At 48.0% G+C, this 25969-nt stretch overlaps 1 protein-coding gene across 1 annotated transcript; it reads left to right on the top strand.

The window, feature by feature from the left end:
- The first annotated feature begins 682 nt into the window (after positions 1–682).
- KEL (Kell metallo-endopeptidase (Kell blood group)) lies at positions 683–25969 on the top strand. Its single transcript, XM_006051540.4, has 18 exons — positions 683–791; positions 1102–1246; positions 1504–1680; positions 3630–3754; positions 4059–4205; positions 9434–9493; positions 9587–9775; positions 10006–10154; positions 12724–12853; positions 21253–21363; positions 22434–22532; positions 22768–22845; positions 23521–23621; positions 23776–23886; positions 24034–24101; positions 24334–24503; positions 24857–24952; positions 25685–25969. Exons 1-18 carry the CDS (start codon positions 744–746, stop codon positions 25844–25846), a joined length of 2166 nt encoding a protein of 721 aa, XP_006051602.3. The 5' UTR covers positions 683–743; the 3' UTR covers positions 25847–25969.

Below are 25969 nucleotides of genomic sequence, written 5' to 3'. Positions count from 1 at the left end.
CCAGGGCAGGATTGCTTGGGGAATGGAGACTGACTCCCTTTGCCTCCCCTGAGAGGCTGAGATAAAGGAGCCAGGAGAGGCTGGGGTGTCTCCAGACCGATAAACAGGCTCCACCCAGAGGCCAGTAGCATGTGTGTGGGGACAGGGACTGCGGGTGGCACATGTGCCCTTTCTTTAGGAAAAAGGAACTGGGGTGGGGGTCAGAGCGAGGTTATTTCCTGAATCCCCGTCCTCAGACTCAGCACCTAGAGCAGAAGCAGGACGCATTCTGAGAGCAAGAGAGACGGCCAGACAGACGGCAAGTCCCCTGGAGAAGGCCATTCCCTTTGGGAGTCAGATGCCTAGGGTGGGAGGTGGAGCCAGCTGGTGTGTGTGTGTATGTGTGTGTGTGTGTGTGCATTCTCTGTCCCCCTCCAGAGAGGAGGAATGTGGGACTTGGAGAGTAGGAACTGGGGAGGAGAGGCAGGTGATGGGAGACCGAGGAGGGGGGGAACCTCAGGAAGAGAGGTTCATTCTGAAGCCCACCTAGGAGCACTGCCCTGGTATGAACATACATGTATGTGTGTGTGTGGCGGGGAGGGAGGGCGGGGAGCACAGGTAAGGGGTTAGGTGGGCAAGAGGAGGTCTCAAAATGACCTGATACAACTCTCTGTGATGTACCCCCTTCCTGAACCAGCTTCTCTGTCCTGCCTCCTCCACATCCAGTTCAGGAAGGTGGACACAAAGAGTCGGTGGGGAGAGCCATGTGGACTGAGCAAGCGAGTGGATCGGGGACACGTAGGAGACGGGAGGTAAGTGCGCAGGGCAGCGTTCTGACAGCCCTTCCAGCTCCCAGGGGTCCAAAGAAGGCTGGGTTTGGGAGAATAAGGGACATTATCTCTGTACCAGGGGGTCCCAGCACCAACTAGCGGGGCAGAGCTCTGACAATCCTTCCAGCTCCCAGGGGTCCAAAAAAGACTGGGTTCGGGAGAATAAGGGACGTTATCTCTGTACCACGGGGCCCCAACACCAACTAGCTGTTCCTTCTTTTTCCTTTCCCCCTCCCTCCCCCATCCCAATTCTCTCCATTGTGTGTTTTTTATTTCCCGGTTCTCGGCACAGAGATCTCCAGAAGAGGAGCCGCACACCGCACAGGATGGATGGTGGCAAATGACCTTGCGGGTGCTAAGGACCCTTCTGCTCTTCAGTATAATCCTTGGTCTTTCTCTGCTGCTTTGGGGCTATGTGTTCCAGGGCTGTGGTCCTTGTAAGCGAGATCCTAGATCCCCCCACAGCCCACTCTCCATCCACCCATCCATCCTCCCAAGACCCACCACACATCCTGACCCCTGGAGGCCCTGGGTTCCCAGCCTCATGCCCCGTGAATCCCTCTCCTGCCCGTCAGTCAGACCATTTCCTCCTCAGGGTCCCTGTCCCTTTCCCTAACCAGACACTTCTTTGCTTCGCCCCTTTCGGGGAGTCCTCATCGCTTCCTCTTTCGCAGCTCTGAGCTTTACCCCACAGCCCCTTGCAAGACATCCGTGTGTCAGGACCTCCTGGATCTCTACTTGGCCTCTGGGAACACCAGTGTGGCCCCCTGCACTGATTTCTTTAGCTTCGCCTGTGGAAACATCAATATGACTGGCAGTCCTTTTCAGGCTCTTGCAGAGGAGAACAAGCGACGAGTTCGAAGAATCCTGGGTAAGGGAATCAGGATGGACGGTTCTCTTGCTGTAGGTGCCACGGAGCCTGAAATGATCATGACTGTCCCTCCCAAGCCTGTGTGGCTGGGGAACAGCCAGCTTGTACCATGCTCCACTAGCTCCTAGGGAACTGCCAAGTTTGCTTCTCCATCGCCATACATTTCACGGCAGATCCTGCCTCTCTTCCATCTCTTCTGGTCCCTCTCATCCTCATTTCTTTACCTGGTCCCTATCCCCTCACCTTTCCCATCCATCCACAGATATCTGTGTTATCTCCCTTAAATTTTCAGTCTCTACCTTGTGCCCGATGTCTTCCCACACTGGCATCTCCTCAACACCTATTGCACTTTAATCTTTCTCTCCATCGCCCTCATTTTCCAGCCTTCAAATCCTTCTTGTCCCCTAATGCTCTCTTGTGGGTGTTACCCTCTCACTCTCATCATTCCCCAGATCCCCGCTCTCACTGTTATCTCCTGTCCTCCATGAAACCTTAGACCATGGTGTGCCAGTTGAACTGGAAGGAAGCTGAAACTGAGGTGCCAGAGATGGGTGATTGGAAATGATGGTGGGAGGAAAGAAGTGACAGAGTGGGTGAGAAGTGATGGAGGGGCTTTATCTGGTTGTGTGTAAGGGAAGAAATATAGAAGGACACAAAAGACATGCTGGAGGAAGGGGAGGACCAAGTTAAAAACCCTGGAGGTAGGAGGATTTCTGTAGATGGTGGTTCTGTTGAAAAGAACCGAGAGGCGAACTGTGAGGCAGGAACCCGGGCCACCCAGGAGGTAGGAAGGTGATCCCAGGATGTCGGTGGACAGTGACGAGGACTGAGGAATGAGAGTGCAACCAAAGAGATGCATTTTCTCTATCAGGGAGCCCAGAGATCCTGTTGACAGCATCAGTCGGAATTTGGAAGAAATAAATGTATCCCTTTGCCCTCCTTCTTTTGATGGGAAGGAGTGGAGGTGGGTATTCCCTGCATAGCAGAGGGCCAGGCTTTCAGGTACGGTACAGAGATAAAAAGAAAATGTACCCTTCAGACAGATTCTGTGGCCCACAATAGAACAAAAAGATATCAGGGGGCCTGAGTGAGTGGGGTTAGATAGGAGAGGGTGGAGGGTTCCAGTGGTGTGTGTTTGGGTAATTGTCATGTGTGTGTTTGTTTCCTGGGATCAGAGAGAGGGGAGAGTCTGGGCTAGGGGAGCCCACACTGGTTTCTTGGCTTTGCCAAACCCTTCCTCATGCTCTTCTGCTCCAATCCCTTGAAAGTTCTCTGATTTCCCCAATTTTTCTAATTCCTTCATTCATCTCCCTCTTACCTCTCGTTTCTACTCTTCTGCTTTTTCCATACTCCAGTTATTCCATCTCTTCCCCCTACACCCTTGTCTCTTCCTCTTTATTGCCCTTCTTACATTTACTTTCCTTTTTTTCTTTTTCTTTTTTTTTGTGGTAGCCATTCCACTCGTCTTGTGGAGTATGAGATCTATCTTACTCACACCCACCCCCCAAACCAAGGATTGAACCTGGGCCCTTGGCAGTGAAAATGCAGAGTCCTTACCAGGGAATTTCCTCACCTTTCCTTTATCTTCCTCTTTGTCTTCTCCATGTTCTTATTCTTTCAGCAAATTGATCCAGCTCATGACTTGCCTGGTGGTACAGTGGTAAAGAATCTGCCTCTCAAGGCAGGAAATGTGGGTTCAATCCCTTGTTGGGGAACTAAGATTCCACATGCCACAGGGCAACTAAAGAAGCCTACATACCTCATGAGCCCAGCAGAGCAAAAAAGAAAAAAAAGAAGTTGTTCCCCTTATCCTCATGCCTGGGTTCCTCCCCTTCCCTCCTTTTCCCTGGGAATCCTCCCTTCTTTTCTTATAACCTTTCCATCTCCCACCTTCCCTGCTTGTTTCCAAGCTGCCTCACTCCTTTAATTCTCCCCCGCTTCCTTTCTAGAAACCCCAGGTTCCTGGCGCCTGGCCCCTGGGGAGGAGAAAGCCTTTGAATTCTACAACTCCTGCATGAACATGAGTGCCATTGAGGCAGCAGGGGCCAGTCCCTTCAGACAGGTTATTGAGGAGGTGAGACTGGTGCATCTACTTTTCTGGATGCAGAAAGCACACAAGACCAGTGTGTGCTCAGGGCTGCCATTTTTTATTCCCCATAGAGGATGGATCTCTTTCCTAGGAGTTTGGGAGGGAGGTGGACATGGCAATGATCTGTGGACATATCAAGACCTTGGCTGAGGGTAGGAAAAGGGGGACAAAGCTGGAGCCCTAGAAGGGGCAGGGGACTCAGGGTAGAAGTCAGGATGTAGCAATGGTGGTGAGGGATGTGCTCTGAGAGACTATATCCCTGTGCTGAGCACTGTTTCTTTTCTTCCAGCTTGGCGGCTGGTCGATCTTCGGTAACTGGACTCCGTTAGATTTTAACCAAACTCTGAGCCTTCTGATGAGTCAGTATGGTCACTTCCCATTCTTCAGAGCCTATTTGAAACCTCTTCCCACCCCTCCATACCTGCCAGTCATCCAGGTGAGGGATGTGCTGGCAAAAATGCAGACCTGCCTCAAATTTGTTCTTAGACCAAAAAAATGTGCGATTCAGGAAAGCGACCTAACTTTGTTGTTGTTATGGTTCAGTCGCTATGTCCTGTCTGACTCTTGGAGACCCCATGGACTGCAGCATACCAAACTTCCCTGTCCTTCACTATCTCCTGGAGTTTGCTCAAACTCATGTCCATTGAGTCAGTGATGCCATCCAACCATTTCATCCTCTGTCATCCACTTCTGCTGCCTTCAATCTTTCCCAGTATCAGGGTCTTTTCCAGTGAGTCAGCTTTTCCCATCAGGTGGTCAAAATATCAGAGCTTCAGTTTCAACACCATCCTTCCAATGAATATTCAGGGTTGATTTTCTTTGGGATTGACAGGATTGATCTCCTTGGTGTCCTAGGGGACTCTCAAGAATCGTCAGCACTGCAATTCAAAAGTGTCAATTCTTCGGCATTCGGCCTTCTTTATGGTCCAACTCTCACATCCATACGTGACCACTGGAAAAACCATAGCTTTGACTATATGGACCTTTTTTGGCAAAGTGATGTCTCTCCTTTTGGTTTGGCAGAGCTTTTCTTCCAAGGAGCAAGTGTCTTTTAATTTTGTGGCTGTAGTCACTGTCCAGTGATTTCAGAGCCCAAGAAAATAAAACCAGTCACTATTTCCACTTTTCCCCTTTCTATATCCCATGAAGTGATGAGGCCAGATGCCATGATCTTAGTTTATTGAATATTGATTTTTAAGCCAGCTTTTTTACTCTCCTCCTTTACCGTCACCAAGATGCTCTTTAGTTCCTCTTCACTTTCTGCTATTAGAGTGGTATCATCTGCATATCTGAGGTTATTGATATTTCTCCTGGCAATCTTGATTTCAGCCTGTGATTCATCCAGTCCAGCATTTTGCATGATGTACTTTGCACATAAGTTAAATGAGCAGGGTGACAATATATAGCCTTGACATATTCCTTTCCAAATTTTGAACCAGTCAGTTGTTCCATGTAAGGTTCTAACTGTTGCTTCTTGACTTGCATACAGGTTTCTCAGGAGATAGGTTAGATGATCTGGTTTTCCCATCTCTGAGAATTTTCCACAGTTTATTGTGATACACACAGTCAAAGAGTTTACCATAGTCAATGAAGCAGATGTTTTTCTGGAATTCTCTTGCTTTCTCATTGATCCAACGAATGTTGGAAATTTCATGTCTGATTTCTCTGCCTTTTCTAAATCCAGCTTGTACACCTGGAAGTTCTCAGTTCTCATACTGTTCAAGCCTAGCTTGAAGGATTTTGAGAATTACCTAGCTATCATGTGAAATAAGAGCAATTGTACAGTAGTTTGAACATTCTTTGACATTGACCTTCTTTGGGATTGGAATGAAAACTGACCTTTTCCAGTCCTGTGGCTGCTTCTGAGTTTTCCAAATTTGCTGACACATTGAGGGCAGCACTTTAATGGCCTCATCTTTTAGGATTTTAAATAGCTCAGCTGGATTTCCATCATCTCCACTAGCTTTGTTGATAGTAATGCTTTCTAAGGCCTACCTGACTTCACATTTCAGGATGTCTGGCTCTAGGTGAGTGACTGCACCGTTATCTTTAGGGACATTAATGTTAGAACCAGGGACTTGAGGTGAGATTCGGGGAGTTCTGGGAAGACCGTCTTTCTGGTCTTCCTTGTTGCTTATCTGAATCATCGCTGAAACACTGGACTCGTTCCCCCTGTGGCCTGTACTGCTCTTCTCTTATTTACTTTTCAGTTTCCCCAGAGGGAGCTTTTTAAACCAAGAGCTAATTATGCTATTGTCTCTGTTTAAATGCCTTAAATGGCTCACTGGGTCTTCAGGATCCAGTTCTTAATCCTTAAGGAAGCCTTGCAAGCCTCCCTCTTACAAACTCCTCCAACCTTATCTCCTCCTTATGCCCCAAGGCAAGCTTGTGCACTTAAAGCTCCAAGGATAGTTCTCAGTTCTTTGTGTACATGGCTTCCTTTGCCATGCAACACCACTCCTCAATTTGCACACTTAGCCTGGAAAATTCCTATTTTTTGCATTTTGGTTTTGACAACTATCCCTTCCAGGATGTCCTCCCCCTCCCCCTGGCTGCAATGGAGGTGGGCCTCTCTGTTCTCTCATTTCACATGCTCTCAGCCTTGAACCCTGTTTTGAAGACTAAGCCTCTTAAGGACAGGCTCACACTTTATTCATCGCTGGTCCTCAGAACCTGGCACAGGGCCAGGCAGCTAGAGGCCCATGCCAGGTGCTTGTTGAATGGGTTAATAAAACCTTGGAGGCATCGGTATTGTGGGAGGCAGTGTGATGCTATATATTTGGCCCTTACTTTCCAAAATTCTGCAAAACTACACGAGCATGAATATATAAGAACTGATAATCCTTGTGAGGTATTCTCAAGTTCAGCTCTCAGGGTGTGCTGAGGAGTGTAACTGGTGCAGCCTTGGGAAATTAGTTAAGATCTGAAATGGTTAAGGAGAAGCTTAGAAGGGAGAACTGGACTGAGCTCTGAAGCCTGGTTGATTCACCTAGGTGACAGTGAAGCTAAAGGGACTTAAAAGGGCTGTAGGGAAGTCCTGAGATTAGGGAGGAGCCAGGAACAGTGTGACCCCTCTGTGGGTCAGCGAGGAGGCTGGTCTCTTGAGTAGAGGATTTGGGGTGGGGTGGGGTGCGGTGGGAGGCAAAAGTGAAACTGAAGACATGAGGTTGAGCCTGACTATTCCCAGCCTACATCATCAGACTGAGGTGATAACTTTTGACATGATAAGGGGGGGCAGGGGGCAGCGGAAAGAGAGAGCTATGGAGGCTTTTCAAATGTGATGGTTTTACATAATGCCCAGGTAGAGTCAGCGGTTTTTGAGGTCAGCCTGTTGGTGCTGAGGAACCTAGTTGAGCAACCTTAATTCCAAATGGAGATGATTATGACAGAAATGGAAATTGGGGCCAGGAGGACGTAGACAACTTCATCCTAGTGGTGATTCATGGTCCATGGTGATTCAAGAGGACCTGGTGACAGACTGAATATCAATAAAAGAAGTGGAGAAATTAGAAAAGGACCCCACAGAGTTGGTTTGGTGTGCATGGAAGGAGGGTGGCTCCTGTTGCCTTGAGACTAGATGGTCTCTGAGGGGAAATGCAGGTGGAGAAAATGACTTGAAGAGGGACACTCCAATGAGGTGGGGCCAGAGAGGAGGAAGAAGGGCCAGGAAGTGGGAGTCAAACCAGTTCCACTGAGTCACAAAGAACAGGGGAGAGGCCAGTTCAGGAGGGAGGAGTTATCTTTGATTCCAGAGACTTCTGAGCTCAGAAAAGTAAGGAATGAGGAGACACCACTGGAAACCTTCTATTGGTTGTTGTTCAGTCCCTAAGTCTCATCTGACTCTCTGCAACCCCATGAACTGCAGCACACCAGGCTTCCCTGTCCTTTCCCATCTTCCAGAGTTTGCTTAAACTCATGTCCATCGAGTCAATGACGCCATCCAACCGTCTCATCTTCTGTTGCCCCCTTCTTCTCCTGCCCTCAATCTTTCCCAGCATCAGGGACTTTTCCAATGAGTTGGCTCTTCCTATCAGGTGGCCAGAGTATTAGAGCTTCAGCTTCAGCCCTAGTCCTTCCAGTGAAATATGCAGGGTTGATTTCCTTTAGAATTGGCTGCTTTGATTTTCTAGACATAACATCAAAACAATCATGAAAATGGATTCAGCTTGTATGGAGTTAGGAAGGAGGGAAGTTGAAGTAGACGCATAGATGACTTTTAGTTTTTTAAAGTTTGGACATGAAATGTGACAGAAGAGTCAAGTGAAAGCTTTTTTCAAGATAGCAGAAAAGTTTATAGCTCCAGGTAGAAGTAGGGGATTGAAGTCAGATAAGACAAGCCAAAAACATGGGAGAAAAACCCTTCAGGACAGAGATAAGGACACACCAGTGCCAGAACTAGGGTGAGCACACGAGGGGAGTGGGCTATTTTCCTGGGGTGCAGAACTTAAGAGGGTACCAAAGACTCACTAATCAAATAGTATTTCAATAAATATTTTTTAAATGTCAAAATCAATGCAAAAACCCATGATGAACAAAATATCACTTTTTTGTTCACTGTAAATTAAAAAAAAATTTTTTTTTCCTTCCCAAAATGGATCAAAACTCAATTGCAGACTTTTGGGGAGATATCTATGATTTTAAAAAATGATAAAAAAAATACATTGTGGATTTTATGGGGAAATGCATGATGAGCAACGTTTTACTATTACATTTTGGGTTTTTTTAAAGCATTAATTTAGATTTTTAAAATTTCAATAAAAATATGATTGATCTTGATTACTGAGTTTTCAGTACCTCTCTTTTTTTATGGAGCATAATTGCTTCACAATGTTGCATTAATTTCTTTACAAAAAAGTGAATCAGCTGAATGTATACATATGTCCCCTCCCCCTTGAGCCTCCCTCCCACGGCCCCCATCCCATGAGGTGAGCTCTCTGTGGTGTGCAGCAGGTGCCCTGTAGCTATCTGTGTTCCGCATGGTAGTGTATTTATGTCAATGCCAGTCTCTCCATATGTCCCATCCTCCCCTTCCCCCACCCCGTCAGTATCCGCTTGTCCATTCTCTATGTCTGCATCTCTGTTCCTGCCCTGAAAACAGATTCATCTGTAACAGTTTTCTAGATTCCATATATATGTGTTCATAGATGATATATTTTTTTTTCTTTCTGATTTACTTCACTCTGTATGACAGACTCTAGGTCCATCTACATCACTACAGATGACCCCATTCCATTCCTTTTTCGTGGCTGAGTAATATTCCATTGCATATATGTACCACTTCTTCTTTATCCATTCCTCTGTCCATGGACATTTAGCTTCCTTCCATGTCCTGGCTATTTGCACCCGATATGGGCATCTCATACCATTTATCCTAGACCTGGCTCTGGCATAGGCAACAGTTCCCTACAGGACAAGGGTCATTATGCTTCTCTCTTGCTGAGCACCCCCAAACTAGTTGAAATGCCTTCTTTGCACATTTGCATGTTGGTACTTTTCCCCTTGTCCCTTAGCCCCAGTCTCTCTCTTTTTTGCCTTTCCCGATCCTTCTCTTGGCCCCCCACAGTCCGTTTCCTGAGTCTCCCTTCCTGGTCCATCCCCATAGCCCCACACCTGGCCTCTCCTTCCTCCACATTCCCCACTTCTCTCAGCCTCTCTTGTGTCCAGATAGACCAGCCAGAGCTTGACGTTCTCCTCAAGCAAAAACAGGAGCCGAACTATGCCCAGGTAAGATGGTGCCGCAGACCAAGGTCCTGACCTCTGACGCTGGAGAAAGGCAGGGGTCAATGGTGGCTGTGACTGAGGTTGCCTTTCCCCCAGATCCTGCGGGAATACCTGAATTACCTGAATCGCCTGGTAACCTTGCTGGGAGGAGACCCAACCAAAGTGGGAAACGACGCCTCCTATTCCCTCTTCATTAACTCACAGCTGAACCTGTTCCTGAGGCCTGGGGAGCAGCAGCAGGCCCAGGGCAAGGTCTTCGAGATGGTCACGATTGACCAGTTGCAGGTGCCTCGAGCCAAGGGCTGGGGAAGATGGGCATGAAGGTCTTGCTCCCAAACTTTTTTGATCTTCATGTCTTCTTTCTCCTCACTTCCTTAATTCTTAGTCCACCCCCTAACTTTCCTGACTCCATCCTTTCCCCAACCACCCCGCTTTCCAATCCCTCTCTATCCCAAGAGAGGGGAACCCCCATCTCTTTTCTGGTCCCCCCTCAACCTCTGTCTCTCTCCTTTAAGAGAGAGGCCCCTGCCATCGACTGGTTGTCCTGCTTGCAAGCAACGTTCGCACCGATGTCCCTGAGCCCCTCTTATCGCGTCGCAGTCCATGACCTGGAGTATTTGAAAAACATGTCACAACTGCTTGAGAAGGACCTGTTGAAGCACAGGTTTGCCCCACGTCGGGGGTGCTGATAGAAAGAAGGTCTGAGGACCTGGAGGTCTCAGAGACAAAGGACACTGGAGAAGGCAGGCTAGTAAGGGCCTTGCAGGAAGATGGGAGCGATCCAGGGCCATGTGAGGGCAGGGAGAGGGTGGGATGGACAGCCTAGGAGGGCATAGAGGAAATAGGAAGAGGGGCTTGGAGGGCATGGGTAGGGAAAACGCACACGAAACAAGAGATCCAGGTAACCAACGAGACACAGGGTGTGCTGAATGGAGCAGAGGACAGTTGTGGCATTTGTGTCTTGTCAGCCCCTGAGGGGTGTGGGCGGGAGAAGGAGGCACATGGAGGAGTTGGTGGAGGAGATGAAGGCTGGGAAAGCTGGGGAAAGGCTGCTCCCCAGCTGTATTCGAGGATTCTGGGCTCCTTGTAGGAAAGATCAGGAAGGTCTTGATGGACCCTGAAGGTCAGGAGAGGCAGGGTGAGGCTCCATGTTGGGCTCACTCCTGGCCCTGAGACTGTGTGGCCACCCCTTGGATACAGTGGCTTCCTCCTGGGACCTTGGACTCAAAGCCCTTCTTCATAGTAACTCAGTGGCAACAACATCTAGAAGCTCCTTCAGAGGGAAGCAAACAATCATTCACATGGGTGCCAACAGGTCTGTAAGGATAAAAGTCAAACCCAGTGAGGAAGTTGCCAGCAGGGCAGAGAAAAGTCCTGGGTCCCAGCTTTGGTGTTCTTAGAAGATGCCTCTTAAGAGGAGCTGAGGTGTCTTGGTTGTGGAAGTATTTGAATCTGCTTTGTTAAATCGAACTCCAGCCTTCTCCCCACTGTGACTTGAGAGGTCTCCCTCTTCATTTGGTTCTTTCTTCCGTCATTCTCCACCGCCAAACCAAACCACAGCAAGCAAGTGTTAGTGCTAGTCATTCAGTCATGTCTAACTCTTTGTGACCCCATGGACCGTAGCCCACCAGCTCCTCTGTCCATGGGATTCTCCAGGCAAGAATACTGGGGTGGGTAGCCATTTCCTGCTCCAGAGGATCTTCCTGACCCAGGGATCAAACCCAGGTCTCCTGCATTACAGGTGAATTCTTAATCATCTGAACCACCAGGATAGAAAAACTCTTTTTAAAAGAGACACAAGTTTTGAACAGTGGTTGCCAGAGGCTGAAAGGTGGAGAAATAGAGAAAGGTTGGTGAAAGGGTGCCAACTTTCAGTTATAAGATGAACACTCTCAAGATCCAGTGTATTCAGTTCACTTCAGTCGCTCAGTCGTGTCTGACTCTCTGCGACCCCATGAATTGCAGCACACCAGGCCTCCCTGTCCATCACCAACTCCCAGAGTTTACTCAAACTCACGTCCATCGAGTCAGTGATGCCATCCAGCCATCTCATCCTCTGTCGTCCCCTTTTCCTCCTGCCCCCAATCCCTCCCAGCATCAGAGTCTTTTCCAATGAGTCAACTCTTCCCATGAGGTGGTCAAAGTACAGGAGTTTCAGCTTTAGCATCATTCCTTCCAAAGAAATCCCAGGGCTGATCTCCTTCAGAATGGACTGGTTGGATCTCCTTGCAGTCCAAGGGACTCTCAAGAGTCTTCTCCAACACCACAGTTCAAGTGTATTGGGTAGATCAAAAAGTTTGTTCTGGTTTTCCTATAAGATATTATGGGAAAGATTGAGGGCAGGAGGAGAAGGGGGCGACAGAGGATGAGATGGTTGGATGGCATCATTCATTCAGTGGACATGACTTTGAGCAAACTCTGGGAGATAGTGATGGACAGGGAATCCTGGTGTGCTGCAGTCCATGGCGTCACAAAGAGTTTGACACGGTTGAGCAACTGAACAACAACCCATGGAAAAACCTGAACAAACCTTCTGGCCAATCCAATGTAATATGGCGACTATGGTTGATAACGTATTACAGGCAGAGCTCATCTAATTTTGCTTTGCTGTATTTCACTTTGTAGATACTGCTTTTGCTTTTTTTTTTTTTTTTTAACAAATTAAAGGTTTGTGGCAACCCTGTGTCAAGCGAGTCTGGGGGCACCATTTTTCCAATAGCATTTTCTCGCTTCATGTCTCTGAGTTACATTTGGGTGATTCTCATGATATCTCACCCTTTTTCAGTATTATTTTAATGGTTAAAGTAATCTGTGAGCTGTGAGCTTTGATGTTACTATCCCAATCATTTTGGAATATTTTTTGCAATGAAGTGTTTTTAAATTAGGGCAAACAAGAAAAAAAGAAAAGCTCTTCTTGACGTGTTCACATGTCGAGCAGTTATTCTCTATAAATAAGGTTTCCCTCATAGCTCAAATGGTAAAGAATCTGCTTGCAGTGCAGGAGACCCAAGTTCAATCCCTGGATCGGGAAGATCCCCTGGAGAAGGAAATGGCAACCCACTCCTGTATCCTTGCCTGGAAAATCCCGTGGACAGAGGAGCCTGGTGGGCTGCAGTCCATGGGGGTCACAAAGAGTCGGGCACAACTGGGCGACACACACATACAGAGGGAGGGTTTTCTGGTGGCTTTCCCAGAGCCTGGGGGTATATCGTTGGTCTCTTTTCTCTCCACAGGGACTTTCTGCAAAGCCACGTGATCTTCGGGCTGGTGAAGACACTTTCTCCAGCCCTGGACAGTCAGTTCCAAGAGGCACACAGATCGCTGAACCAGAAAGTGGGGGAACTGACAGGACGCCCACCCATGGTGAGGAGAGCAGGGGAGGAATTCTCCCAAGTGGGGCGCTAACGGAGCATCTGCCATCTGGGGGGACACATGTGGACACAGCTCCCTCAGGAAGGGGCGTGGGAACTAGATGTCCCCCAACATCTGGGCCTCCGGCAGAAGCCCTCAGCGCTTACACTGAGAGCTGGGACGCCAGGGAAGGGACCCTTGGGCACATGTCTGGCTACCTCCAGGGACTTTTTGCTGAGTATTAAAATCTAGATAGAAAACTCCAAGCTGCTCAAGAACTGCTTTTCCTTTGTCATGACCCCTAAACTATTTGCTGGGTTATCCTGAGCATTGTGACTTGAGGAGCTGGACATACAGGGTTCCTTAGAGTGAGACGCGGTGTGACGGGCAGGAGGTTCCCTAGAGTGAGACGCGGTGTGGTGGGCAGAAGCCTTCGCTCTGTCCAGGTGATTCCAGTGTTCCGTGTCCAGATGTGCTTCATCAAAAGCTCATCCTTCATATCCCTGGGGTCTGTTGGCTGCACTGTGGGCTTCGTGGTGCCGATTCTGATATATCAGAGCACAGAGCTGTGTACCAAACGTGCTCCACTAACCAAAGTCCACTCTGACCGTACTCAGGACTGTGAACTTTGAAATCCTAGGTGGACACATCCCAGTGTAAGCGGAAGCATCTAGAACATTAGATGCCCTCCAGCCTCTGTGACGCTTCAGGGCAGTCTTGTTCATCACTGGGTTTCTTTTTTTAGTAATTTGTGGATCATTTCTCTGCCTTGGAGGAATTTGTGGCTTTGGCAAATCTGAACTATCTATAGAACTTGAAGAAGGGAATTGTAAACACAGGGACTGGAATGTAGTTATTGCCTATGGAGACTTTAAACTGTGCTAAGCATTTTTCTAAGCCCTTTAAATGTAGGAGTTGATTTGATCCTCACAGCAGTTCCACGAGGAGGGCAGACCATGCCATCCCTGTTTTATTGGTAGGTAAACTGAGACCCAAAAGTTAAGGATCTCATTCAAGGTGGTATAGCTGCTAGGTTATTAGAGCTAGGATTTGAACTCTGGCTTCAGCACCTGTGTGCTTAATCTTTGCAACAAACAAACAAAAAACCCCACAAAACACAAAACAAAAAAAAAATTCCCTAGGATATTCTCTCAGGTGGGTAGTCCCCAAGAGCCTTCTGCCCAGTCTTTCTCTTGACTCAGATGAGACAGAGCCCCAAGCCCTTGTAGTTGGGGTTGCTAGAAAATCCCTGGCAACAAACAAGTTCATGTAAATTCCAGAGGCCTGTACTTTTGGAAGGGTATAAGAATGCCAACGTTGACATTCACATTTAAAAAATTTAGAAGGCTTACAAATTTCTAAAGTCATCACCCTTTATACACACATATATCCTTTATATATATATTTTATAATCCTTATCTCTCCGCATTTGCTGTTGGTTAGTTACTAAGTCATGTCCGACTCTTCGGTGACAGCATGGACTGTAGCCCACCAGGCTCCTCTGCCTATGGGATTTCCAATGTCAGAATGCTGGAGTGGGCTGCCATTCCCTTCTCCAAGGGATCTTTCTGACCCAGGGATGGAACCCATATCACCTGCATTCAACAGGTGAACTCTTTACCACTGAGCCACCAGGGAAGCTTTTAGGATGTGTAATTGTCCTTGGACTTAAAAGCTGAGTCAGACTCTACCAACAGATAGTTCTATGACTTGATGAAGCCCCTTCCCTGGTCTGGAATGGTACCAAATATGATGCATAATAATAATAGCTGAAATATGTTGAGTAGTTACTCTATATCAGGCAGTGCTTATTTTATTTACTACTCTCAGAAATACTCTGAGGTCCTCAAAAGGACAAGTAACTTTCCCAAGACCAAACACCTCATAAGTGAAGAAACAGACTCCAAAACAGGTCTACCTGACCTGTGAGGTCACATTTTTAACAACAAACTGCAGGGTTGAGAAATAGTGGGTGGTAACAAAAAATGCTTTGGCAAATTCTTTCTATAAAGATCAAGATAGTACATTTTTTTGGCTTAGTGGTCTATGTGAGCTGTGTTGCAACCATTCATCTCTGTCCTTCTAACATAAGACCAATCATATGCTCAGTAAATGAATGGGTGTAGCTGTGTTCTAAGAAAGGTCTTGTTTAGATGCTCTCTGAATTTCCAAGATGGAGAGATCAGGGTTTAAATGGTCAGTGAGATAGCTGAGCAGGAGGTAGGCCGTAAGGAAGCAGTGTCTAGGGAGAGGAAAGGGTTTTCTGGGAAAGGAAAGAATGTCATCTCATTGCGACAAGGGAAGCCTAGTTGAGGCTTGGTGCAGTGTGAGGGACCCTCTTGGTGGCTCTGGCTGAGAAGAGGTGACAGGGCTTGCTGGAAGGCTGTCCTGCTTGCCTAGGGGGTTGAGAATCAGCCTGGAAATCAGTGCAACTGAAGCAGAGAGAGCAAAGAGAGTAAGAATAGGGAGGAAATCAGTGCTTCCTGGGTGGCTCAGTTGGGTAAAGAATCTGCCTGCAATACAGAAGACATGGGTTCAATCCCTAGGTCAGAAAGATCCCCTGGAGGAGGGCATGGCAACCCACTCCAGTATTCTTGCCTGGAGAATCCCATGGACAGAGGAACCTGGAAGGTTACAGTTCATGGGGTCGCAAAGAGTCAGACACGACTAAAGAGACTAAGCATTGTAGGGGAGGGGGGGTGGAGGTAATGGAGGGAGGAGGAAATCAGAGAGGGCTGCTGCTGCTGCTAAGTCGCTTCAGTCGTGTCCGACTCTGTGCAACCCAGGAGGGGATTATACCAGGCCCTGGTCAGTCACTGTAAGGTCTTGGGTTTTTCTCTTCATGTAACAGGAGCCTGTAGAAGGATTTATCTGTTTTATGTTTTAAAAGAACATATTCTGTAGGTAAGCAGCAGTCTCCTGATGGATGTTTGGTGTGAGAGGGGGAGTGGAGTCAAAGACACCACGGAGCTTTTGGCCTTAATTGGACCAAAATGTGTATTTCTATCCGATGGTCATGAATTACAGATGTCTCACCATGTTCTTCTGAATGAATTCCAATTTGTAATGCTCTTATTCAAAAGGACTGTCAGGTCTCATCTGACCATATTTTGTTTATTAATTTTGGGTATATGTAGTCAGTGAAAATGGCTGTTAAGCCGAGTTTTTCTCTTATTAAACTCGAGAAGCTGAGTTTGGGAAATTAAAAGCAGAACTTCACATTTGTGTCTGTTAAGGGTAAACTATTTACAGTCACGCCAACATGTGTGTTTACTCAGGGGATTTTAGCCCTTGTTTCAGTGATCTGTGATTTCTGCCTTGAGTCATTTGTGGTTTTATTTACTGAGTCTGCATCTAGATTACTGGTAAGATTCTGCAGAGGAAAGAGTATTGATTCAGGTTATTGAAGACCAGTGTAGGCAGTAATCCATTTATGCAACAAATATTAATTGAGTCCCTATTATATGCCAGACACTTCTCTAGACTCTTCAGATTCTTCATGAACAAAATAGATATAAATCTCTGTCCTCAGATGCTTCTATTCTAATGGAGACAGAAAGACTATAAACTAAATAAAATACATTGGATGGTATTGGAAAAAAAGTGAAAGTGTTAGTCGCTCGGTCACGTCCCATTCTTTGTGACCCTTTAGACTTGCCCTCTGGGCTCCTCCATACATGAAATTCTCCAGGCAAGAATACTGGAGAGGATAGCCATTCCCTTCTCCAAGGTATCCCGACTCAAGGTTCAAACTCAGGTCTCCTGCATTGCACACAGATTCTTTACCATTTTAGCCACCAGGGGATGGTATTAAGTGTTATGAAAAAATAAAAAAAGGAAAGAGGGAGAGAGATACCCAGGGTGGACATGTTACAATGTTCAGTGGGGCAGTCAGGGAAGCTCATACTAAATTGGAGACAGTAATCACTGGCATTCCCTTCTGGGTCAGCCAGTTCAGAATCCACTCAAACAACACTGTTATTTAACATGGATTTTTCCATCGATTTCACAAGGACATAACTTATGGTTGTACCAGATGGTATCTTGAAATCAAGATAGCACCAACAGAATGGAGTAGAACTTGAGAGTTTTCAGAGCGCGTTCTGTGTGGTATTTCCCCTGTTATCCCAAGCAGCTCTGTGAGCTAGGCGGAACAGGCATTAGGCTCCTACATACAGCTTGTGTAATTGAAGTGCGAGGGTGTAAGTTATTATAGTAATTCACATTTAGTAAATGCTGAATTGTCTATGCAGAGGGAGAACCACTGTGATCCTGGAGGATGAATCTGGCTCATGGGTGTGTTTCACTGGACTCTAAAGATTTTTACAAATTTTTCATGAATGGCTGACTTTCAAAAATTAGGCGCTGACACACAAAGAGAGTTCCAGCCCTTTTGGTTGTTGTTTTCAACGTGAGTGCTGAGTTAGCCTCCTCCCAGGGCAACAAATGACTGGAACTCAGGGATGCAGCCAGTAGGCCTGGATATGGGGTTGCCATCACCCCTTCTGGTCCTGGGGTTCTGATGTTGGGCTGCTTCTGTTATTTATGGTACCTCACAGCTCCTATTTGAGTTTGTGACTCTTGATCTACTGTTCATTCTAATTTAGTGACCCTTTAAAAATGATGACATTTATTTTTAGTGCTAAAATATATATTTATTCATATAGTCACATTACTTTTAAAAACTGTTTTATTTTGAACTATAGCTGATTAACAATGCTGTGATAGCTGATTAACAATGCTGTGATAGTTCAGGGTGAACAGTGAAGGGACTCAGCCATAGATACACATGTATCCATTCTCCCCAAACCCCTCCTCCCATCCAGGCTGCCACATAGCACTGTTCACACTTTCCTGTTCTATACAGTAGGTTCTTGTTGCTCAGCTGCTCAATCGTGTCCGATTCTTTGCAACCCTGTGGACTGTGGCCCGCCAGGCTCCTCTGTCCACGGGATTCTCCAGGCAAAGACACTAGAGTGAGTTGCCATTTCCTCTTCCAGGGAATCTTCCCAACCCATGGATCAAACCCATGGGTTGAATCCACATCTCCTGTGACTCCTGCATTGCCAGGCAGATTCTTTACTACTAAGCCACCTGGGAAGCCCTCAGGTCCTTGTTGATTACCCCTAAAAATGATGACATTTGAAAATAATTTTGACATTATTCATCCCCAGTTATCCTACACTGGCCCTTAGAGTGTTAGTCACTCAGTCGTGTCCTGAATACTGAAGCGGGTTGCCATTTCCTTTTCGAGGTAATCTTCCAGATCCAGGGATTGAACCTGGGTCTCCTGCATTGCCAGTAGATTCTTTACTGTCTGAGTCACCAGTGAAGCCACCAGGGGCCCCAGAAGTTACACATTATTTTCCAGGTGTTCAAAAATAATCGGTTTAATGATTCATTCTAGAATTGTGTTTCAAAATGCGCATTAAGGATTCCTGGCTCACCTGTAATCTCTAAAATCTACTTTCCCCTTACTGAAAATTGCACAGAAATCCACTTCCCTCCAGACTCTTGGAGTTTTTCTTGATTTCTGTCATGTTTGTCATTACTCATGGTTCAAAGGTTCTATCTGCAAATATTTTTCTTTCTTTTTTTTTAATTTTTTTTATTCAAGTAGAGTTGATTTAGAGTGTTTGTTAATTTCTGCTGTACAGCAAAATGATTTAGTTTTATATATATATATATATATAAAATTTATAGAGCACGTTCTGGGTAGTATTTCCCCTGTTCCCCCAAGCAGCTCTGTGTGCATATATATATATATATATATACATATACATACACACATATTGTTTTTCATATCCTTTTCCATTATGGCTTATCACAAGATGTTGAATATAGTTCCCTATGCTATACAGTAGGACCTTGTTTATACACTCTCTATATAGTAGTTTTCATCTGCTAATCCCGAACTCCCAATCCATTTCCCTACTCACATCCCTACAATTTTTTTCTCTGTTTCTTGATCTATTGAGCCTCATTATCTTGGATTTTAAGTATTTCTTTCATCCTTTATATTTTAACAGTGATTTTTTTTCTTTCTCTATGACTAATATGGTATAGTCTATCATCTCATGTCTCGAGAGACAACTCAGATACTGATAACCCCCAGCAGATGAATACATAACCTGTCAACCTCCACCCCTGAGACTTAACATTCATTTATAGATCCTGGAAGTTACTTTTCTGCATATAGAACATACGACTCAGCACAGTTGTGACCAGAAGAGTCGCAGAGTGGCACAAGGACAGCAGTGAGTGGTCCAAGGTGGTCTCCATATGCTTCAGGAACCAAGTCAGGGTCTACCATGGCCCAGGCTATGGGCTGTGGCATGGAGCTGACAAAGGCTGCTAAAGGCAAGTATCGGCAAAAGGGATCAGGAAACAACTTAAGAAGCAGGAGGGGCAGACAGGGCAGGCAGATCCACATTATCAAGCTCAAGGCTCATGTGCTCGCTGCTGTCTTGGGTGCAGCCCTCCATCGCCTTCAGCTGTCTGCTGAGAAGCAGTCTCAGAACTGAGCTTGTCCTCAGGAGGCTGCAGGAGATGAAGCCAAAGCAGAGTCTGCCCCTGTCCCCGGCATTGCTGTCAGACCCATGGGCCTTTCTGTTTGTTTTTCATGTTTGTGAGCTTCAGAGCATCAACTAATACAATATCAAAAGTTTCTGAGTCCCTACTCACCAGGAGAAGGTCCTTAATAGACCTCATGGCGAGGGGGCAGACAGGAACACAGAGACGTGGGCAACTGGGTCTGGAGCAACCTCCAAAAAGGTAACCATTCTAATAGGCAGGCCCAGGAGTGTCTTCAACAACAGCAGTAGTGGCTTTGCTTTCTCTTTCCTCTTCCATTGGAAGCCCCGTAAGCAATCTCCAACCTTAGGACCAGAATGTAGGGTAGCAGCCTATGTCACTTTCCTGCCAGGAGGCCCCGGGGGGTAAAGAAGTAACAGGAATGAAGTCTAGTGACTTCATCCCACTCGACCCTAATTAGCATATTAATATGTTTTTCCTAAGTTCCCACTCAGCTTTCCCTACTCTCGCTTCCTTGAATTTGTCTCTCACCTGCCCTGTGTCATTTCTGCAACGCCATCCACACCAGCATCTCTCTCTTGTTCATTATTCTTTCCACCCTGCTGTTTAAAACCACCCTGATTGCCAAAGTCCTCTTTGAGTTCTTATCTATCTGTTTCTCCACCTTTGAAGGTGTCCATCATCTCATCCTATATTCTTTTTTTAAAAAAATATGTATTTTGTTTTACTTAGTTGACTGTGTCAGATCTTAGTTGCAGCGCACGGGATCTTCATTGCATGATGTGGGATCTCTAGTTGTGGCATTTGGACTCTCTAGTTACGGTGTGGGCTCCAGAGCAATTGGGCTCGGTATTTGTGGTATGGACTTCATTGCTCTGTGACATGTGGACTTTTAGTTCCTCAACCAGGAATCAAACCCCACGTGCCCATCCCCTGCATTGCAAGGCAGAGATTCTTAATCACTGGACCACCAGGGAAGCCCCTCATCCTATATTCTTTACCCTGATTTGGCAGAAAGCTCCTTAGCTCTCCGAATTGCATATATTTCCTCTTTTCTTTTTTCCTCTTCTCCTACCAAGCAATATGGTATCTAAAACTCAATTTTGCTCTGATAACTTTCTTCTTTATAAGAGAAGGTCTTACCATTTGCAGAGTGGGGGAGGAAGGCAGGAGGCAGGGAAAAATTTCCTTCTTCAATTCCTAGTTTAGGTAAAGAAGCTTGGGAGGAGGGGTGTCTTCACTGGGATCCCTGAGCCATGCACATGGTGGGAGGGGTGTGTGGTAGGCAGGGACGAGGTGGCAAGCAGACCTGCCAAAGTCAGAGGGTTGGCTCTGTGTGAGTGTATTAGCCGCTCAGTCGCATCTGACTCGTTGCGACCCCATGGACTGTAACCTACCAGGCTCCTTTGTCCATGAAATTCTCCAGGCAAGAATACTGGAGTGAGTTGCCATTTCCTTCTCCAGGGGATCTTCCTGACCCAAGGATCAAGCCAGGGGACTTCTTCATTGCAGGCCGATGCTTTACCGTCTGAGCTACTAGGGTTGAATCTAGTCCTGTCCTTCCCAGGAGCCCTTTAGTTATCCAGAAGGATGCTTCCCAGAGGCCTTGCTTTCAAATTCATTAGGCAGTAAACAAGGTTAGTTTGCCCAGCCCAGGCTCATGACTAATGCTGGAGAAGTTCTGAGCCCCTTTGTGCTAAGAAGCAAACTCCCCATGTGTGTCACCAAAAGGGTTTATAGACCAAAGGGAGACAGACCCAGAGAGTCCAGAAAAGAGAACGTCCCCTGGGAGAGAGGGTCTAGGCAAGACTGGCCTGGAAAAGTGGATGAGGAAGAACCCTTGACAGGAGCCGCTCATTCCAGCTTTGTCTCTGCAGCCGGTCCACCCTCGCTGGATGACGTGCGTGGAGAAGACAGAAGCTTTCTTCGAGCCCACACTGGCCACCTTGTTCATCCAGGAGACTTTCAGACCCAGCACCCATAGTGCTGTACGTGAGAGCTCCTCTTCAGCCGACGTCCTCCCACCCCTTCCCACCCAACCCATCTTCTCGACTTTGCCCTTCTTGATGGTTTCCGTGGTCAGAGAACCAGGCAGTTAGAGAATCCAGAGAGGGACATGCGGAACCCCTAGAGTCTGCATGGTTTAGCTCTGAGACAGAGTCTGCGCGGCACATACCAACCTGAACAAGCCACCCGGCTTTACTGCTCATGTGTTTCTTCAACCATAAAATGAGAAAACTGAACTCCGTGACCTCTAAGCCTACTCCTTATCTGTCTATGATTTTTGAACAACTTGTGAAACGATGTAAGAATGGCATGCTATCACTGTAAGAAGTACCCATGGTAACTCCTGAATGCCTTGCAGAGGCTACCATGTGCGTGGTCCTCTTGCAAGCAATTTGCAAGCACTGCTTTAATTCCTGGTATCACAGAGGGGTGAAGTGATTTGCCCAAGACCACACAGCTACCCCAAATAGTGGAGTCAAGGTTTGAACTCAGGTTGCCGATGCTGTCATCTATTTTCCTCCATCTAGAAAGGAAATACACAGGATGGTAGACGGTAGAGAAAGTGATAACTCCACAGTCAGGGTGCATGGCTGGGACGGCTTTAGCTTGTTGGGAAGCGGACGAAGCTGGGAAGATGGGGAGAGGAAATGCAGGCCTTCAGGAAGATGGCTGAGGAGGGCAGAGAGCAGAGAAGGGGATGGTGGTCCTCTTCCTCCCCCAGCTTTCTGAATGGATTGCCTGGCCAAGAGGATGGTGTCTCCCCTGCAGGCTGAGGTCTCCCCTCAGACAGGAACTATCTCCCCCGTCAGCTGTTAGGAGTCACCCATCCCCACCTTCCTGTTCTGTGCTTGGTACTGCCTTTCCATCACCACAGCTCTCTGTGCCCTGAGTTTTTGCTCACCTAGCAGATACCACTTCCTCTTTCTGAGGTCTTCCTCCCCCGGGCAGCTCCTCAGGGCCAAGGCCCCTTCCTGAAGGGCTGGCGGGCAGGACCCAGGACTAAGACTGATCCTGATCCTGTTTTCTTCTCCCTGCGCCCTCCTGCCTGCAGGCCATGGAATTATTCAGTACCATCAAGGATACCTTCATCTCTCACCTTCATACAGTTCCCTGGATGGATAGAGAGACCCGGGCAGAGGCCCAGGACAGGGTAAGGCCAGGAGGAGACAGCATGGGGATGTGTAGTGGGAGTCAGCAGAGGTGGGATCAGGACAGCACAGTGACTGGGGAAGGGTGCTCAGGGCACGAGGCAAGTGTAACCACCAACGTGCCCCACGGACATCCTGGTGACACTACCAGAGGAGGGGACAGGGCAGTGAGCAGGAGAAAGTCCTTATGATAGACGTGAGGTCGCTAGAGTCCTCTACCTTCATGTCTCTTCCCAGCTTACCCAACTGCAGGTGAAGATGGGGCCCTCTGAGTGGGCCCTGAAGCCAGACCCGGCCAGACAGGAATACGACGATGTGAGTCCTCGCCCTTGCCAGGCCCTTTCTAATCCTCAGCTTCCTCATCCTCTGCGCTATCTGAGTAGCAGACAGTCATTTTCCCTGGTTGACCCTAACCCACCCCTTCCCTGCCCTGGTGCTGACTGGGCTCGATGGGCAAGCAGCCACACAATGGGGCTTCCCTGGTGGCTCAGTGGTAAAGAACCTTCCTACCAATGCAGGAGACATAAGAGACACGGGTTTGATCCCTGGGTGTGGAAGATCCCCTGGAGGAGGGTGTGGCAACCCACTCCAGTATTCTTGCCTGGAGAATCCCATGGACAGAGGAGCCTGGTGGGTTATATAGTCTGTGGGGTCGCAAAGAGTCAGACACGACTGAAGCGACTTAGCATACACAGCCACACTGTAGGTTTTGCCAGCAGAAGAACAGAACTTTTTCAGGTAATGGTGAGTCTGTGTGCACTCTCACACCCATGCATTTGTGTGATTTGCTTGAGTGTGTGTGTGTGTGCTGATATACGTGAAGCTGGTTTGCAGTAACACACGGTGGTGTCCTGGCGCCAGCTTTCCACTGTTGTGGGGATGTCTCTGAGTCAGGGCTTATCTGTCTGGTTCAGACAGCCACGTCAGGGTGTATCAGTGTGCGCCTGCATTTGTCTCCATGTATTTGAGTCATGTCCTGGCTCCTCCCAGGTGCAACTTGGACCCAGCTTCCTCCAGACCTTCCTGAGCTGCGTCCGCTCCCGCCAAGCCAGAGTCATCCAGGGGTTCTTGCAGCCTTTCTCCAGTCACAGGTATGAGAGCCAGGGAGACACAGACACCACATCCCAGAGACAGCTGTCCACAATTCCCAGGAAAGACACAGAGGTTCGAGGGAGCAGCAGCAGTCCTTCAGGAAGGACGTTGGGTAAATGATGGAGCTGGAGTTTGGGTGTGCTCTTCCCGCAGGTGGCAGGTGCTCCCCTGGGACCTCAAGGCTTCCTATTCAATACCTGACCACGTGATGGTCTTCCCAGCCGGACTCCTTCAACCCCCATTTTTCCACCCTGGCTATCCCAGGTATGGGCCATTCTCTGAGGTGGGCAGGAAGTCTCCTGAGAGTCATGGACCAGTGTTATGATGAATGATGGACAGGACTTGTGGTTGGAGAACTGGGGCCAAACCTTGGAAGGACTCTGAGAGTCAGATGAGCCCTTGTCTCCCTAGAGCTGTGAACTTCGGCGCTGCTGGCAGCATTATGGCCCGTGAGCTGTTGCACATCTTTGACCAGCTCTGTGAGTAGCAGCGGGCCACTGGGAGGACTGGCAGGTGGGGCCAAAAGGAAGGCAGGTGAGGTCCCCAAAGTTGGCCCAGAGGAGGAGGCAGGGAGGCTGTGCCAGGGCTCCAGGTGGGTGTGTCCTGGAGCTTTTGCAGCTCTCCCAGGAGTCAGCATGGTTTGCAGAAGCCCCACGTCTTCACCCCGGCATCACTCCTCACAGTTTCCTCCTCGTGCCCCATTTTCAACAGTACTCCCCGGGGGCTGCCCAGCCTGTGACACCCGTGCCCTGCAGAAGGCGCTGCTGTGCCTGGAACGCCTCTATGCTGCCTTACCATCACCCAAGGGAACCTCCTTTGATGTCTCCCACACGCTCCTGGAGGATGCTGCAGACGCGGGGGCACTGGCCATCGCACTGAAGGTAACACATCCCAAGGGCTGGGATCTAGTTTTACCAGTAGAATAGACAGCCTGTCGCTAGTGTTTCCTTCCACCATCCCTCATGCAAACATGGCAAAGCTTTCTGCCCTTCACATCCCTACTGAACAGCTGGCAACTTGAGGACTCCCCACCCCCACTCCACAAGCCCTCTTTTCGAGGCTATCCATAGATCTTACAGCAAAGATGTCTTCTCCTGGTTCAGATTAGTGTGTCAGGGCTGAACTTGGGAAGGATCAGGAGCTGGCTTTGGATATTGTATATAGGGCATCAGACTTCCAGTTGGCTACGGGTCTGGAGCCTAAGGGCAACTCTCCATCCCACCCCCATATCCAGGCATACAAAAAGAGGCTAGTACTGTTCCGTGGGGAAACCATCCTGCCCAACCTAGACCTCAGCCCCCGGCAACTCTTCTTCCGAAGCTATGCCCAGGTAAGCCGCCACCATCTCCCACCAGGGCTTAATCCACGTCAGATAAATACCCTCCTGTTATTGCTCAGAGAATCTCTCCTGCCTGAAACATCTCTCCCCAGTGTCCCCAACCCTCTGCTGCACAAATCCACACTGTCGCCCTTTCACACATGTGCCCAGGGGACCATCCTTCATCCTACTATAAATTCTTCTACCGAGTCTAGCACTCCCTTCAAAAAAAAAGAGGAAAAAAAAAAATTCCTAAATTCCTCCTTGAGATGAGACCAACTTTTGTCTTCTCTCATTTCTTCTAGAAATACTGACCCCTTCCAAAAGAGTCTTAACAGACTATCCACTGATCATATTCCTCCTTGGAGACCCCGCCCCTAGGTGGGGTCCCCACCTGACATACCCCCCCCCCGCCCAGTGCCATGTATTCCCTCAAAAGACACTGTCCCCAGTCCCCCAGGACACTTGAAGACCCCCACAGAGTTCTCACAACAGACCTGCCTCTAGGGCACTTTTAGATGTTATCATGACACAGTTCCACCCTCACCAGATACCTGCTGCCGGATTAAATGACCTACAAATGGCAAATATCTTCTTTCTCCCCGAGGCCCTTGGAGCACTGCTGTCCCCGCTTTTCTCTTTGTCTGCTCCCTTGTCATCACCTGGTCACCAGGTCTGCTGCGTCCTGCTGATCTGAGGCTCTGCTGTTCTCCTCACCCCGTGTGGACCTCTTTTTCTCCCCAGGTGATGTGTAGGGACCCCAGCACCCAGGATCCTCAGGACATTCACAGCCCTCCTACCCTTCGAGTCCACGGGCCCCTAAGCGACAGTCCAGCCTTCACCAGACACTTCCGCTGTCCCCAGGGGGCCCTCCTGAACCCCTCCAGCCGCTGCCAACTCTGGTAACCTGGCCGGTTCCCAATGAGATCTCAGTACAGGTGTATCGGCATCTCTGCGCCCCATCCCTGGAATCAGGGCAACACCTCCTCTGCCCTTCCATTCCAAAAATAAAAGCTGGCCCTTGGCTTC

The sequence above is a fragment of the Bubalus bubalis genome, chromosome 8 (genome assembly GCF_019923935.1).
Source record: "Bubalus bubalis isolate 160015118507 breed Murrah chromosome 8, NDDB_SH_1, whole genome shotgun sequence".
Taxonomy (NCBI): Eukaryota; Metazoa; Chordata; class Mammalia; order Artiodactyla; family Bovidae; genus Bubalus; species Bubalus bubalis.
Note: the sequence above shows the minus strand (reverse complement) of the source record. Positions and strands in the feature narration are given on the sequence as shown.

Excerpts from the sequence above, each read along its gene's own strand:
- KEL (XM_006051540.4), top strand. The coding sequence starts at position 744 with ATGTGGACTGAGCAAGCGAGTGGATCGGGGACACGTAGGAGACGGGAG. Across the intron at positions 12,854-21,252 it reads TGACAGGACGCCCACCCATG|CCGGTCCACCCTCGCTGGAT; the intron begins GTGAGGAGAGCA and ends TTGTCTCTGCAG. Across the intron at positions 24,953-25,684 it reads TCTTCCGAAGCTATGCCCAG|GTGATGTGTAGGGACCCCAG; the intron begins GTAAGCCGCCAC and ends TTTTCTCCCCAG.